The sequence below is a fragment of the Phoca vitulina genome, unplaced genomic scaffold, assembly GCF_004348235.1.
Source record: "Phoca vitulina isolate PV1807 unplaced genomic scaffold, GSC_HSeal_1.0 scaffold23, whole genome shotgun sequence".
Taxonomy (NCBI): domain Eukaryota; kingdom Metazoa; phylum Chordata; class Mammalia; order Carnivora; family Phocidae; genus Phoca; species Phoca vitulina.
This window is the reverse complement of record NW_022589726.1, coordinates 4,864,525-4,880,316: the sequence shown is the minus strand read 5'-3', so window position 1 is coordinate 4,880,316 and position 15,792 is coordinate 4,864,525. Positions and strand designations below refer to the sequence as shown.

The following is a 15,792-nucleotide window of genomic DNA, read 5'->3' as shown; positions in this document are numbered from 1 at the left end:
GATACCTGCCTGTCTTTTCAGCCTCATTGTGTACCTCACCTCTTGCCCACTATTCTCTAGTCACAGTTGTCTCTCTTTTCTTCCTCTTGATACATCAATACTTAATCACCTCACTGTTTTTATACTTGATATTCCTTCTGCTTGGAGCCCTTTTCCCTGGCTCTTCACATAGCTGGCTTCTTACTCTTCATGCTCAACTCTATCTAACTTTTAGGAGAGGTCTTCTCCCAGGTTATTCTGTCATGTTCTTTTTATTTCTTTCATAGTACTTAACCATATTCATTGTACCTACCATAATCTATTTTTTTTTTAATTTTATTTATTTGAGGGGGAGGGAGAGGAAGAGGGAAAGAATCCCAGCCAGACTCTATGCTGAGCTCAGAGCCTGACATGGGGCTCGTTCTCATAACCCTGAGATCATGACCTGAGCCGAAACCAAGAGTTGGACCCTTAACCAACTGAGCCACCCAGGCGCTCCTTTTCCTTATTATTATTGCACATTTCTTTTCACTAGAACACATGTTGGAAGATGGAAGGGGCCTTACGTGTCCTGTTCACTGCAGTATTTCTAATGACTAAACAGTGTTTGGTACAGAATAGGTGCTAAATAAATATTTCTTTGAACAAAGGAGTTAATGAATGAATGATCTATTCTTAAGTTTTCTCATTAGGTAATTCCTTTTTTTAGCATTGCAGCTAACCTTGAAATTTTCCATATTTTTGAAAGGTAGATTTTTAATCTGTACATGATATTCATAGATCTGTCTTCAGTGTACTTTATCTGGTGTTAAAGTCTTCATTAAGATAAGGGAAAGGAGCTTGTCTTTGTCATGGTCGCCAACTTCTAGTACCTTTCTGACCCAGTGTAAGTAAGGATCTTTGTATCCAAACAAATTTATCGTAGCCGAAGACCATACCTTACGTAGTGTTCTTTGTAATTTTTTAAGCTCTACTAATAAGAACTTCTACCTTGATCAGGGAGCTTAGCATCTAATAATGTTTGCTAAGTCTAGCTGTCTGGTGCAAAAATACAAAATAGATACTTCAGCTTACAGGCAATTGTTATTTCCCTATTGTGAATTTGAGAATTTAGTAGAATTTCTTTCTTTCTTTCTTTCTTTTTTTTAACATTTTTTAATTTAAATTCAATTAATTAACATACATTGTATTATTGGTTTCAGAGGTACAGGCCTGTGATTCATCAGTCTTATGTAATATCCAGTGCTCATTACATCACATGCCCTTCTTAATGTCCATCATGCAGTTACCCTATTCCTCCACTCCCCTCCAGCAACCCTCAGTTTGTTTCCTATGATTAAAAGTCTCTTATGGTTTGTCTCCCTCTCTGGTTTCATCTTGTTTCATTTTTTCCTGTCTTCCCTTATGATCCTCTGCCTTGTTTCACTTTTTGAGGAACCTCCATACTGTTTTCCAGAATGGCTGCACCAGCTCGCATTCCCACCAATAGTGTAGGAGGGTTCCCCTTTCTCTACATCCTCGCCAACATCTGTCGTTTCCTGACTTGTTAATTTTAGTCATTCTGACTGGTGTGAGGTGGTATCTCATAGTGGTTTTGATTTGTATTTCCCTGATGCCGAGTGATATTGAGCACTTTTTCATGTGTCTGTTGGCCATTTGGATGTCTTCTTTGGAGAAATGTCTGTTCATGTCTTCTGCCCACTTCTTGATTGCATTATTTGTTCTTTGGGTGTTGAGTTTGGTAAGTTCTTTATAGATTTTGTATACTAGCCCTTTATCTGATAAGACATTTGCAAATGTCTTCTCCCATTCTGCCGGTTGTCTTTTGGTTTTGTAGACTGTTTCCTTTGCTGTGCAAAAGCTTTTTATTTGGATGAAGTCCCAATAGTTCATTTTTGCCCTTGCTTCCCTTAACTTTGGAGACATGTCTAGCAAGTTGCTGCGGCTGAGGTCGAATAGGTTGCTAGCCTGTGTTCTCCTAGGATTTTGATGGATTCCTGTCTTACATTTAGGTCTTTCATCCATTTTGAGTCTATTTTTGTGTATGGTGTAAGGAAACTGGACGCCTGGGTGGCTCGTTGATTAAGCGGCTGCCCTTTGGCCCAGGTCATGATTTCAGGTTCCTGGGACCAAGTCCCGAATTGGGCTCTGCTCAGCAGGGTATCTGCTTCTCCCTCTGTCTCTTCTTCTCTGTCATGCTTGTGCATGCATCACTGTCTCTCAAGTAAGTAAAATCTTAAAAAAAAAAAAAAAAAAGGAAATAGTCCAGTTTCATTCTTCAGCATGTGGCTGTCCAGTTTTTCCAACACCATTTGTTGAAGACTGTCTTTTTTCCATTGGATATTCTTTCCTGTTTTGTCGAAGATTAGTTGATCATGGAGTTGAGGGTCCATTTCTTGGTTCTCTATTCTGTTCCATTGATCTGTGTGTCTATATTTGTGCCAGTACCATGCTGTCTTGGTGATACAGCTTTGTAATAGAGCTTGAAGTCCAGAATTGTGAAGAATTTAGCAGAATTTCTAAAAGTATTTTAAGCAGTATACTTTGGTTAAATTACCTGCTTTTGTTTTTGTTTTTTTTTTGTTTTGTTTTTAAAGATTTGTTTATTTGACAGAGAGAAAGAGAGCGTGCACACAAGCAGGGGGAGAGGCAGGCAGAGGGAAAGGGAGAAGCAGGCTCCCCACTGAGCAGGGAGCCCGATGTGGCACTTGATCCCAGGACCCTGGGATCATGACCTGAGCCGAAGGCAGACGCTTAACCGACTGAGCCACCCAGGCGCCCTTGTTTTGTTTTTGAAGGCAGCTCATGAAACATTTCTTTTTATTGAATAACAGTGTGAATTGTATGCCAATATTTTCAGTGGTCATAAGTGCTAAGTTTTGAACTCTGCTTCCCACCATGCCTCCCAGCTCCCCACCACACACCCCTGCAGCAAACATATATAAGAAAGTTTCTTAGTGGAGTAGGACTCATGATGAATCATATTTGGGATAGTTACCGTATTTGGGATAGTTATAAATGTAAAATTGATACTTACATATAGGTTTAGATCACCTTACATATAGGTTTAGATTACCAATGGGTGGTAATTTTTATGTATTTAAGTCTCATAATTTAATGAATTTTATGTCTAAAATAACTACCTTCTGTACATTTAGTTTGAAACAACATGTCCTTTGAAATTTTTTCTCCTTTACCTTTCTGTTTTTCTTTCAGTTAGTACATGTCTGTTTTAGGCTATTAGATGTTACAGATGATAAGATGTATTGCCCCTGTGTGTCTGGTTCCTAGTTTGGGGGTGAATATTTTTAAAAATGGAATTTCTAGTTCATGCTTGTTGGTGAGTTGGTAAATCATTATTGGAAGTTCAGAATATCCTAAGTCTAAACTAGATTTGTAAAGAATTTTTTGCCTCGGGTACTTTTAAACACTGCTATCCACTTATGGAGAGCATTAATCCAGTAATTCCTTTTAGAAGACGTGAACGATCAAGAGAGAGGGACCATAGTAGATCACGAGAAAAGAGTCGGCGTCATAAATCCCGTAGTAGAGATCGTCATGATGATTATTATAGAGAGAGAAGCAGAGAACGAGAGAGACACCGGGACCGGGACCGAGATCGGGACCGAGAACGGGACCGAGAGCGCGAGTATCGTCATCGTTAGAAGAAGGTGGGTATTCCTTGTTCCTGTTATATTTAGCATATGTGTTATTAACAGTAATTATAACTCCAAGGCTATTGTTTATACAGTATATACCTACATTTTAAATGGTCCAACTACTTGTTCTGAATTTAATCTTCTGGAAACATCTGAGACAAATGACAGGTGAGTAATGACAGGTAAAAAAAAAATTTGACCTTTTATCCTTGAATATTGTATTGCTGAGTTAAAACTCTGAGATTGTTAATGGTCTTAAGAAAGCAAGAAAACAATCAAGAGGACTCATGTCTACTTCTAAAATCTAAAAATTGGAATTGTCTTAATTGCACAGATAGTTTGCATGTAATTTGAAACATAAAATAGAGGAAGTTAATCCATACATATATATATGATATATGTGCGCATATATATATATATATATATATATAGTACTTGGACTTTTAAAAGCAAATTGAAAGTTTCCCTTCTTGAACTAACTCCCTAAAACTTTTAAAGAAAATCTAACACTATAATAGCTTATAATACAGGAGGATGGTTTCTCAGCATTGAAAGACCTTTTGTACTTAAAAAAATATTCTTTAGAAGAGACACTTTTTCCTGGCATCTGGTTTTTGTTTTAAAATAAAAGAAACCGTATCCTTTAATTTGCAAAGAAGATATGAAACTTAATTAAAATGGGTTCAGGGTACTCCATATCTAAGAATTTTAAATTGTATCAAATCATGCATCCTAGGTAGAATAACCTTGAAATAATTTTATTTGATGTTTCATTCATAAACCATAATCATTGTGTCTTTTTTTCTGTATTTTAAAACTATTTCTTGTGTACATTTTTCATAAAGCGGGAAGTCGTCTGTTTATACTTCATTTTCACGTGTAATTTTATTTTTATATTTGTGAACAGCATTTATTCATGTGAAAAGTAGGGGGAGGGCACTGTGAGGCTTGTGCATGTGACACAAAGGTTATTCTGTAAACAAATAATTTTTCTTTATATGTTGGTGGCATATCCAGATTAAATTAGGCTAAAACAAACCCCTTATCAGTAACTACTCTTTACTCAGTTATTTTCCATAATCATGGGAAACACTGAAAATTTAGTCATGGTAATTGTTAGTATTTAAATTGTTATGGGCAAAAATTAAAGACTATCAAGTGTATGTAATTCTGTGACAGAATAGCAGTTTCTTTAACTATAATAGATAATATTTTAGCAAATGAGATCCTTTTTGAATAATACTATTTATAAAATAAGCATGTAAATCTTATTTTTATGGTACATTAGCTTTTACATTATTTACAGTTTCATGGGCTATTTTAAGTGAAAGGCCAGTTTTGATACTTTCCTAGCATTTCGAACATGCATCTTAAATATTTATCAAAACTTTAATTTTAAAATAGTTTTCCATGTATTGTATTATAGAACTTAATATAAATCTCAAAACATTTAGTATTAAGCAGAACATCTCTCACTTTAAAACTGAGCTTATTGAAATTAATACTGCTTTTGGATGTAAGGATTAAATGTTGTGTCATGTAAATCTAAACACTAAATTTTAAAGATGTAGTTTTTTTCCCCTTGGGTTGAATAGATCTTAATCCCATCTTATGAAAAAAATTCTCAGGGTCCATCAGTTGGTTAAGGTGAATTGTGCCCAGCTTATTACTTGAAATGCATAACTATATCAACCATTTCATTTATAGTAAGGTACAGGTTCTACAAGTTATATTTTTATTTAGACTTTGCCATTTATCAGCAAGCTTCTAATTACTGAAGGCATGATAACAAAACTTTCGTACATTTTTACGTACATTTTTAATCATCTCCAAGATTGGATATGCCCATCAAGGGGCTTCTGAACCAGATTATACCCAAAGTTAATGAGTTTTCTTCCTGGTTTTAGTTAAATTAGCATAGTCAGCCAAGTAAACTCCTTGAAAAGTCCATTGTTAATTTTAAATACTTTGAATTAACTAACATTACATTCCAGTAATGGGTACACCTAACTGTATCATGGCTTGAGTTTCATTACATTCAGACATTAACTATAAATTCCTAACTTGCAAACTATTGTTGACATTTTTTCTTAATCACTGATGTGTACCATACCAAAATTCCCATGTTTTGTTTGTACATTAATCAGAATTGAGTTGTAATATTGTTATGGGCCTTCATCCAAGCATAATTTTACATAAGCATTTCTAGGGCAAAAAATTCTGTTATCCTGGAATATTGTACCTTTGCTACTATACCAAACAGTATTTATTGCGGATGTAGATGTGAATTTACAGGGTTGGGGGCTAGGATTAAGTATATTCAAGTGAAAAACTTTTAAACAAACAAAATAACTATTTGCACATTTAATTATTATCATAATAGGGTCTGTTGACCTTTATAGAAGTTTTTAAATGAGTCCTTTTGAGCTTTCATGTAAATCTTAAATGGACTAAATGGAATACAAGTAACTTGGAAGCTAACGTGAATGTCAGTAAGCGTGTATATAAATAAAACAATAATGTAATTTATTATTAAAGTGATGAATGGCTAAAAGGGCAAATTCTTAATTTAACTGGAAACTTAATGATGTTGGCAAGCTGTTAATGTCTGTCCCATCTTAATTTTTTTGTGTTTGAGCTGTTGGTAATGTTAATTGCATTCTCTCATTTAAAATATGTATTAATTTTTCTAAAAGCATTCAGTATCTAAGTTCAAGTAGGTAATATTTTAATGGGAATATCAGTATTGTAAATTTTCAGTATGTAAATACATTGTATTTCATATTCTGTAATTTCTGCCTCTATTCTCAGACCACTCTGAGCAAAACAAAAGTAGTTCAGTGTTTTAAGATTGTACACTTCTTACAGAAATAATTTTACTTTCACAGTTACTTTCTTTTAGATTGCATTCCTCTTACTACTTGTTTGGAACAATGCCACACAGCAAATTTCTGTTAATGATTCAGTTTTTCTTTCTGTACAAAGAGTAATGAATCCAAATTATTTTTTAATATACTCTTTATTCATGCTTTTTCTCTCCCTGAAATACGAGGTTTTACGTATTTTCAAATCATTGTCCATTTCTTTGATAAAAATTTTAAGCATCTTGTATTGAATATGGATTAAATAACTACACTTTGTTGTAAGACTTACCATAGATATCATAATCTTAGGTTGTGTTATTGCACAAGATTTAGGGTGGTTTGCATTCTTTATTTAGTTTATAGTTTTTCATTAATTTGGGAAAAACCAAAAAAGGCAAAAGAATAAAAGTTCTTTTTTTATATGCTAAGATATTTCATCTCCTTAAGATTTAGTGTTACTTTGAGGCCAATGTGAAAATTAACTTCTCTTAATTTCCAATGAATGATACTGGTGGTAGTGATATTTAAAAATTATTTCTGCAACTCTTAGGTCTGAGATCTGCCTAATATTATCCAGCCTTGTGTTTGTGTTTTCCCATATATCCTAACTGCTGTGCTTCATCTGGATATTCTAGTTCTCACTTCTTTTGCTCCAGGTTTCCTTGCTTTTAATATTTGTAAAACCTGACTACACAGCTATCTTAATTGAAGTGACAGAGGAGGGTAGGAAGTAATCCCTTGAATGGATGTATAGCGTGTTTTTTGCTCACTGTGGTTTAAGAATGGGTTTTGTTTACAAATGATTAATGTTCCCTGTTAAAAGAAAATTCAGTGCCAATGTGAGTCACCTTGCTCTCACCTTCATCTCAGTGTGAAATTTACTACCATTGTTTTAGTTTGTAAATTAGATCACTTTGAATAAGTAATGTTTTGGATGAATATTTAGTTAGCATTGTTTTAAAGAAAACCTAATAACCAAAAAGGGGTAAGTGTGCCATATATGCTATCCAAATTTACTAATTTGTCTTCTGTGGTAGGGTGTTTTAATCCTCACAGGAAATTCTGAATCACATAAACAGCTTATTTTGAAATGTCCATTTTGTGAAATTTGGGGGACAAAGATGAGTTTTCCTTGACTGTGGTGAAGTTTATTTCTATAATGAACTTCCTATCTTGTATATGTTTTATAGTGTAATGAAAGACTTTAGTTAAAATGAGGTAAGGTAAGTACTATGTCCACAGGTAGAAAGAAGGAAATAACCAAATGTTGTGGTAGTAAGGGAATTTTTGCAAATATCTATAATAAACAGAATTTTAATGTACTATGTTTTAGTCAACACAAGAAGGAAATTTGATTTACAAGAGTTGACTTATATTCAGAATCTTCTATTTCTTTTGCCCACTCCATCCCTATTTCTCTCAGTAAGGAGAAATTTTCAGAAAAGAGAAAAGTGAATTTTATTTCACTGAGTTAATAGAAGCACATCTCTAAAAGTGTGTTAGAATTCTTTCAATTCAATATTCAGTTAATTCTTTTAATTCAGGATTAATGTGAAAGAGCCATATCAAATATATATTTGAATCTTACTAGAAAGGTGAATTGGCCATGAGCTTAGAAATACGGATGCTAACAAATTTACTTAGATAAGTTTCTAATAGAAATGCTCATAATTTGAGTTGTTAGTATTGGCTTGATCTTACATTATCTCAAAATACAGGTGCTTCTCTGTATTGAAATTTTACTTAGTGCTTCATTAAAGAGCTGTAGATTCCATTTGTCTTAGTTTTTAAACAAGTGTTTACATAGGTCTTCCTTTTATAACTGATAGCTAAAAACAAGTAATTGTGTGACTTTGACATTAACATATTTGACTTAAATGGTATTCTGAAAACATGAGCATTGAATGTATTTGTCACTTTTAAGCTTTTTTGATATCTTTGTTTATGTAGATGTCTACCTAGAAATTTGAGAGTATAATATGGGATTGGGTTATTGGAAATGGGTTGTATTGCCTTCAAATTTGCTTCCGTTTGAGATTGTAAAATTTGTATTTCCAAATGGATAAATGTAAAGTGTTTAGAAAGAGAAATAAAAACTGTCAGACTACCCCCAGATTTTATGTCTGTATGGTGAAAATGAGAGACTACTTAATAGTAAAGATCTATGAAGTATAATCAAGCAAAAGATAAGTGCATTTGTCCTGCAAAAAGATGTGTGTTACAATATCACAAACAGGATTCTCTACAGAAAAAGTAGTAAAATTCTCCTTTGGAGTGATGAATAAGTTGCAGTGTATGCCATATGTCTTTTTGGGAAGGATTGGGTATTTTTTGTTCACTGTGACTTTAAATAATTTTTCCCTCTTTAATGACCAGATCTCTCGCATCACAACAAAAAGGTTAGGAAGATAACATACTTTTGCAGTAAGATTTATGAATTTCCCAGTAGTGCATCTTTTCTGGTTAGAACACATTCCTTATCTTTCTTTAATACTTTAAGACCAGTTTTTAAAAATACATTGCAAGGAATAAAAATAAAACCCGTGAAAGCTGCCTTTCTAGATTTTTTTCCATGAAATAATTCCACCTAAAGCTTCAGCAACATAAGATAAAGGTACAATAAAAGGTAACATTAGAAATGGCTTAAGTATCGCATTGAAAAATACGGGCAAATAGAAACTATTTAAAAGAGAAAGTCCAGGATTAAAACATCTGGGGTTTTTTTTTGTTTTGGTTTAGTTTTTTTGGCTTTTTGTTGTTGGGTTTTTTGGTTTTTTTGTTTGTTTTTTTTTGTTTGTTTTTTGAGTTGTAAAATTTAGGTTTTTACTGCTAGGCAATGTGAATGCATATGTGTATTGATGCTCTTAAGATGCTTACAGCCTACTTGGGGAGGAAAGGACATAAAATATAACATTTATAGTTGTGACAGAATATTAATTACTCTTAATTATAAAGCAGAAAGTGTTTTCCAATTACTTTATGGCGAGAATATCACTAAATATTGTGCCCTTTACCTACATCATCTTATTAAAATGCTCTCTTGGAATTTATATTTTAAATATCTGGTGTTTCAGTGATCACTTAAATGCGAGTTAATTGAATGTTTCTTTTGTGAACCTCTACCTGAAGTTTGCATATTTTTGTATTCTTGAAATTTTAGTTTATCAGATTTACTGTTTTTTTTTTTTTTCTTTGTGTGAGTTTTCAATGAAATTTATCATTGTAGATTCTTATTTAGCTTGTTTTTGGTTAGCTTATATACTACATTAGTTATTTCAGTATAGGTGGAATAGAGTGAAAGTAAAGTAAATGTTTTAAATTTGTATTATGTCTAAAGATTTGTATGTGGATGTCATATTTATTTAAATGTGCATACTGAGCTATATATAAATTTTATTTATAAATTTTGTAACAAACAGTTTGATTTATAACATTTGCAGAAGTTCCTGTATGCTGTCAAATAAATACAACTAATTTGTAAAATAATTTATTGCATTTTATATTCAGTTCACATTTGTTAATGAGTTCTTTAGAATTGATATGTGGGTGAATGAAAAATATTTACATTAAAATCATTCAAGCATTTTTCCATTTATTTTTGTAGTATGCATACTTTAGAAAATGACTTATAAATGTTTCCATCATCACAGAAACAGCAGCTGCTATATTTTCATTTCTGTTCCAGTCATTAAATTAATAAGGCAGTAATAACTATGAAGAATGAAATCAATGTCTCAGTTTTAATCATCACATAAATTGGGAGCATTTCTCCATCATAAAGGCAGCTACTGTTTCAGTTAATGCTTATTGTGTTAGAATACGTAACAGTGAAGTAGATGCACGACTTGTGTATGTATAGTTAAGCCAGCGTTTTTCTGTGTATTGTGGGGAATAGCAAAATCTACATCACAAATTTTGACACATTACAGCTGAAGGAAGAGGAACACCTTCCAAGACAAAACAGTCTTCATGGGGGAAAAATGACGCTTGTCCAGCAGTTTGCTTCTTGTGATTGAACTGAACCTGTAAGGATTCATGGATAAAATGAACAGGAATAGATCTGAATAAAGCAAATCTGCATAAATGGTAACCAGTAGCTCTACTTTTATTTTTTATGTTGCTTAACTGTTTTATTTGAAGGAAACCTGTGTGATTTAAAAAGTTATAGCTTTTGCAACTTTATTACTGGTTATATACATTTGGCCATTATAATGTGCAAGCAATTGGAAAAAAACGTCAAGTAAATGCTTGTTTTTATAGTAGTTTGTTCTTGTTAAAAATGTTCATATGATAATGTCTGTAAACAGCACCACTTTGATTACAATAGATGTAGTGTTGTAATAAACTGTTTAATGGGGCTGATGTGTAAAGCTGTTCAAGTTATTTGATGTTTACACCTCAGGGAAAGTCTTGTGTTCAGCAATATCTAAAGATAATGTTACTATGACATTTATACTGTCCTTTAAAAAAGCATTGCAATAGCGTTTTTGGATATGCATCAATCTAATCTTGCGTTCAGTGAATTAAACATACTAATTAAGTGTCTCTTGCCCTTGATTTTGATATTAGAATAGGTGATTACATGGATATTTAATATTTCTATATTCTGCTTTTCTAGCTGTTTTTACCTAGTTAGCTTGTGATTTTGCTGAATGGTATGTAAACTTGTAAAATTTCACAGACATAGCAATCCAGTCAATGTGTTAGGGGTCAAAAAAAATTTTGTGGTTTTAACATTTTAGTAAAAACCCAGACGTTATTTGCCACAGTAATGCAGCTTAATTACAACACAGATGTACTGAAACGCTTAATTGTAAACTGCTAGCATTGAAGAAATATTTTGACAATTCTGATTTGATGCGGCAGTTATTTGCTGTTTTATATTAATGGTGCTTATGGTTTATTTTTGAAGCCATAGGCAGTGTAAATACAGCCGTGCAGCAGACAAATGTGAGTAAGGAGAGCATTAGTTTTATTTTCTGGTTACTGTAGATTTTGGAAGGGCGTGATGCTTACTAATACTGAGTTGTATTCTCCTGTATGTGTAATGGGTGATTATAGGTGTACCCTGTCACCACAGTTTAAGGAATCTTGTGTGTATTCATGCAGCCTTTTGATTCATGCTAGAGTTACTTAATCAAAGATTTTTTCAAATCTGCCTTGCATATAGGCCCACATTAAAAGCACTTGGCTAGCATGTGTTCTTAATTGCAAAATTAGCATAGGCAGAGTGTCAACTTGATTAGATACTTTTATAGGAAGATCATTCGGAATCACTATTTCAGAAATGAGTTGAATTCTAAGCAAGTTAATTTGTTTTTAAGATCTGATTATTTTTGAGCAATCTGGTAATACACATTGGTTTTTTAAAAATATACCCAAATTTTAGGGCAATGCTTAAAAGTATTTAGGTACCCTGGATATTATGTCATGTGCAACTTGTAGAAGCCCTCCAGAGATTTGCACTGCAGTTCTTTCATTTTGTCCGCTATCACACTAGTTCTTACAAAATTAGCTGTTTCAAGTTATTCATGTTATTGCTAGTTTTATTTTAAGACATTTTGTGATTTAGAGTATTTGTGCATGGGATCACTGGTGTTTTTAAGAACCATTTGCTCTCAGAAATTTTTCAAGTGTTCTATCTTGTTGAAAATGCAGTTGCCTTTTTAACATTCTTTGAGAGTTGTATCAAAATCAGTTTTCTTGTTTTGTGTATAGGTGTTTTGTCATTCCTTAGCTTTTTTATATTTTAATTACAATGCCCTAATGTGAAGAAGTATGGACATAAATATATTTCAAGGGAAATTAGTTAATAGTAAGCTTAAAAGGTAAGTAAATGTCCATGAGAATAAGATACTCTCTGACCGTTTTAAAATGGAATTCTAAAAATCTAACCACTTGAACTTGAGATGAAACTGGAAATTTTGTACTAATTAAATCATTTATCTTTTCCTTTTTTATCAGTGGAACCCTTTAATTGCTCATTCTATATCACTCTTCTCCCTACATGGCTGATTTCATTACGTAACTTTTGTTGCAGACAATGTGAGTGTACTAGAATTGTTTGCTGCTAGTCCGTTATTTTTAAGTGTTGTCAGAAGGAAATAACTTTTTGGTTTAACATTAATTCTTACAGTCTTCTACCTGATAACACACGAATGTATAGCAGTAAAGGTGAAAATTGCAAGCCTTGTTTTATTCTTCATATCCCTCTGTTGTTTATGAGCTAATGTTATTTGAAAACTTTTTTTTAACATGTAAAAACAATCCAAAGAGATAAATCATTACATAGACACCAAAAACAAAAAAACACAGAGAAAGAGAGTTTCAGAGACCTTTTCATTTCTTTTTACTAATAATTGTAGTGGACATGAAAACAAATTTGAGTTTAACTTTAAACCATAGGCATTTATTAGTGCTATGCGGTCACATTCCTTTCAGCCAGTAGTTATGAATGAGTGAGGCAGCACCTCAGTGGTAATGCTTCCGAAGCAACACTTTGAATCGATTGTGCTGCTTTTAGTTAAAGGACATAACGTTTTGGACAGGATATTCCAATGTAAATTTGGAAGTGTTTATTTTGTCAGTTTTCATAAGCAAGATTTGGAGTAAGTTGCAGTGGCTGTTGATCATAGTTTATAGCCCATTTAATGGCCCCTTTACCTAGAATATTCTTAAGCAGTTAACTACAATTTGGAGTTCACAGATAACTTATGGATTGTAGCTTAAGGTATTATTTTTCATTTAATTCTCCTGTGGAGAATATTGCTTTGTTTTTTACTAGTTTAAGGTCAGTTCTTAAAATAAACACGGGATTTTAATGAATGTTGTATAACATTTTATAGTGAAAGGGGAAAATTGTTGGAAGGGTAAAGACTTTCTCTTTCCCTTATGTATTTAAATGTGCCAATAACCTAAATACATACTGTTTTATACAATGAAATGCTACTATGAGACTTTCTGTTGGAGTGCTCTCAACATTTTGGTTCATACCTGAATGATCATTGCATTTTCTGTATTTTATAAGATGGCTCCAATTTTGTGTTTTAAGCTTCAGCCTGTTATTTTAAGAGGAAGTTTATGTTCTGATTCTTTACTGAGAATACAGTATTCAGAGTCTTACTGTTTTACAGATAACTGCCTTTTAAATTTTATTCATTAAGTTCATTTGCATCCCATAGCCGTCTGTAAATGTTTCCTGCAGTTGTATGTACTTAAATGCACGCTTATCCATTGTACATATTAGACATTTTTGTGCTAAAATATATTAAGTGGGATTTTTGTAGCAAAGCATTCTATTTTTCTGTTCTTACTCTGTGTGTGTGTTGTTTTTTTACATTAACCTTCAGTTTAAACACTGGAGTATTTATTTCATTTTTTTTAGCAACTTGACTCTTAGAAGCCTTAGACTAATTTTTTAATAAATATTCAACCAAAAATTATAAATTTCTTAAGATGTGGCCTTACATATAGCATTCCTTATGTTTGTAATGTGAGATTTTTGATTAGAGAAATCAAAAGATTCTGGATTAAAGTTTCATTGTAAGTTGAAAAAGAAAATGTGTTAAAATGTCTAGGCTTCTGGGAGGAAGTTCTTATACTCTTCTTTCTCGGCATTAGAAAGAAGCAATATGAATTTTTCAAATATTCAGGCAATTGTGTCCAGTTTAGATTGATTTAGGTTTGTTTTAACCAATGTTTCTTTAAAATTTCAGGTTGTTGGCATTCATTCTGAGTATGCAGCTACTGTGGTTTTTGTATGGGACATATAAACACTTGGTTAGGTATAGACAGATTTTAATGTTTTAAAGACTTCCTGATATATTAACATATTGTAATAGGAGTCTTAAAATGTTAGGTAGAATTTAATTGAAGTCACACAAATCCTGAAATGGTATCAGTGGATAGTAAATACTACAGAAAGTTTTTCATGTGCGAGCATCCTAAAATTCTGCCATGGGTGTAAATGTTTTGCATTAATTTCATAATTGGACAGATCCTGCATTTAGTAAAAACATTTCATTTTGAAGATGTGTTCTTTTTGCCACACTGTTACTGCATAACATTTCTCAGCATTCTGTAAGTTAAATTATTTTAAAATACAATGGTGAATTCATGTTTATTTTTTTACTTTGAAAATTGTAGTACTCAGGTGGTATTTAATGGGAAAGGATCCTTGGGGTAAATCATAATGTGTTCTAAGGAATGCATCTATAACATTGATGACTTTAGCCTTAAAAAAAAGGTCTATTCTTACTCTTCCTCTTCATCCCATGGTATATTAGCAAAGTAGTTTACAGCCTTGTACAGCCTTACAAAGTTGTTTTACAATTTTTAATGGAAAGCCCTTAACAAAAAAATTGTATCATATAACCAGTATCCATGAATTAACTAAATCACGGTTTGTAAATAATTTGTCTAATACCAGAAGGCCAAAGAAAGTCTTAAAATTTTAGCTGTTGACTCTGGTGACTTCACAGTAAGATTTCTGTGCAAAAGGTAAGGTGATATTTGATCAAAAAGACATCATTTTGGTGTCCATGAGAACTAGACTTCCATATTAGCTTCTATTAAAAAGCTCATTCCATTTTATTAAAATGTTTGTAATTGCAATTTTGTGTTTAATGTTTACTTTGTCTTTTCTTTCTTTAGCATTTAGGTGACTGTTCAGCAGTTTGCTATATGGCCATTGTTGGCCCTAAACTGCACTAGTAACAAGCATGGTATTTATCTTGTATTGAAAATAAAACACAGTTTTGATAATACTTTACAGTTTGTCTTTTTATTTGGTTCATAATTTAACCATTGTGTATGGTATGAATAAATCATATCTATTGGCAATATACAGTATAACAGAAATTGGACTGTTGTCTGTATTTTGTCTTTAAGCCAGTGGCTATTTTTTCTTTTTCCTTTTTTTTTTTTAAGATTTTTATTTATTTGACAGAGAGAGACACAGCAAGAGCAGGAACACAAGCAGGGGGAGTGGGAGAGGGAGAAGCAGGCTTCCCACGGAGCAGGGAGCCTGATGCGGGGCTCGATCCCAGGACCCCAGGATCATGACCTGAGCCAAAGGCAGACGCTTAACGACTGAGCCACCCAGGCGCCCCCGCCAGTGGTTATTTTTTTCTGCACTGAATGTTGATGGTCTTTAAAGCAGATGATACCGAGCTTAAAATTAGGCTTTAGAAACCTAAAACAATTCTAGGCTGTTTTATTCTCAAACCTAAGGTTCAGAAAACATTTGTTTAGTTTTAGGGGATTATTAACCTTAGTAGGCTTGAATCAAG

General features: G+C 32.8%; 1 protein-coding gene across 4 annotated transcripts in view; it reads left to right on the top strand.

Annotated features, from left to right (window-relative positions):
- CPSF6 (cleavage and polyadenylation specific factor 6) overlaps positions 1-15,433 on the top strand; it is a 34,406-nt gene extending 18,973 nt beyond the window's left edge. For 2 of the 4 annotated variants that reach the window (XM_032420338.1, XM_032420336.1), the window contains 2 exons: positions 3,455-3,650; positions 10,432-15,433. In XM_032420338.1, the coding sequence (XP_032276229.1) occupies positions 3,455-3,644 (190 nt within the window). In that variant the 3' untranslated portion in view covers positions 3,645-3,650; positions 10,432-15,433. The remainder of the gene's footprint in view (positions 1-3,454; positions 3,651-10,431) is intronic. The other 2 variants (XM_032420339.1, XM_032420337.1) reach the window with 1 other exon arrangement.
- Positions 15,434-15,792: the final 359 nt, after the last annotated feature.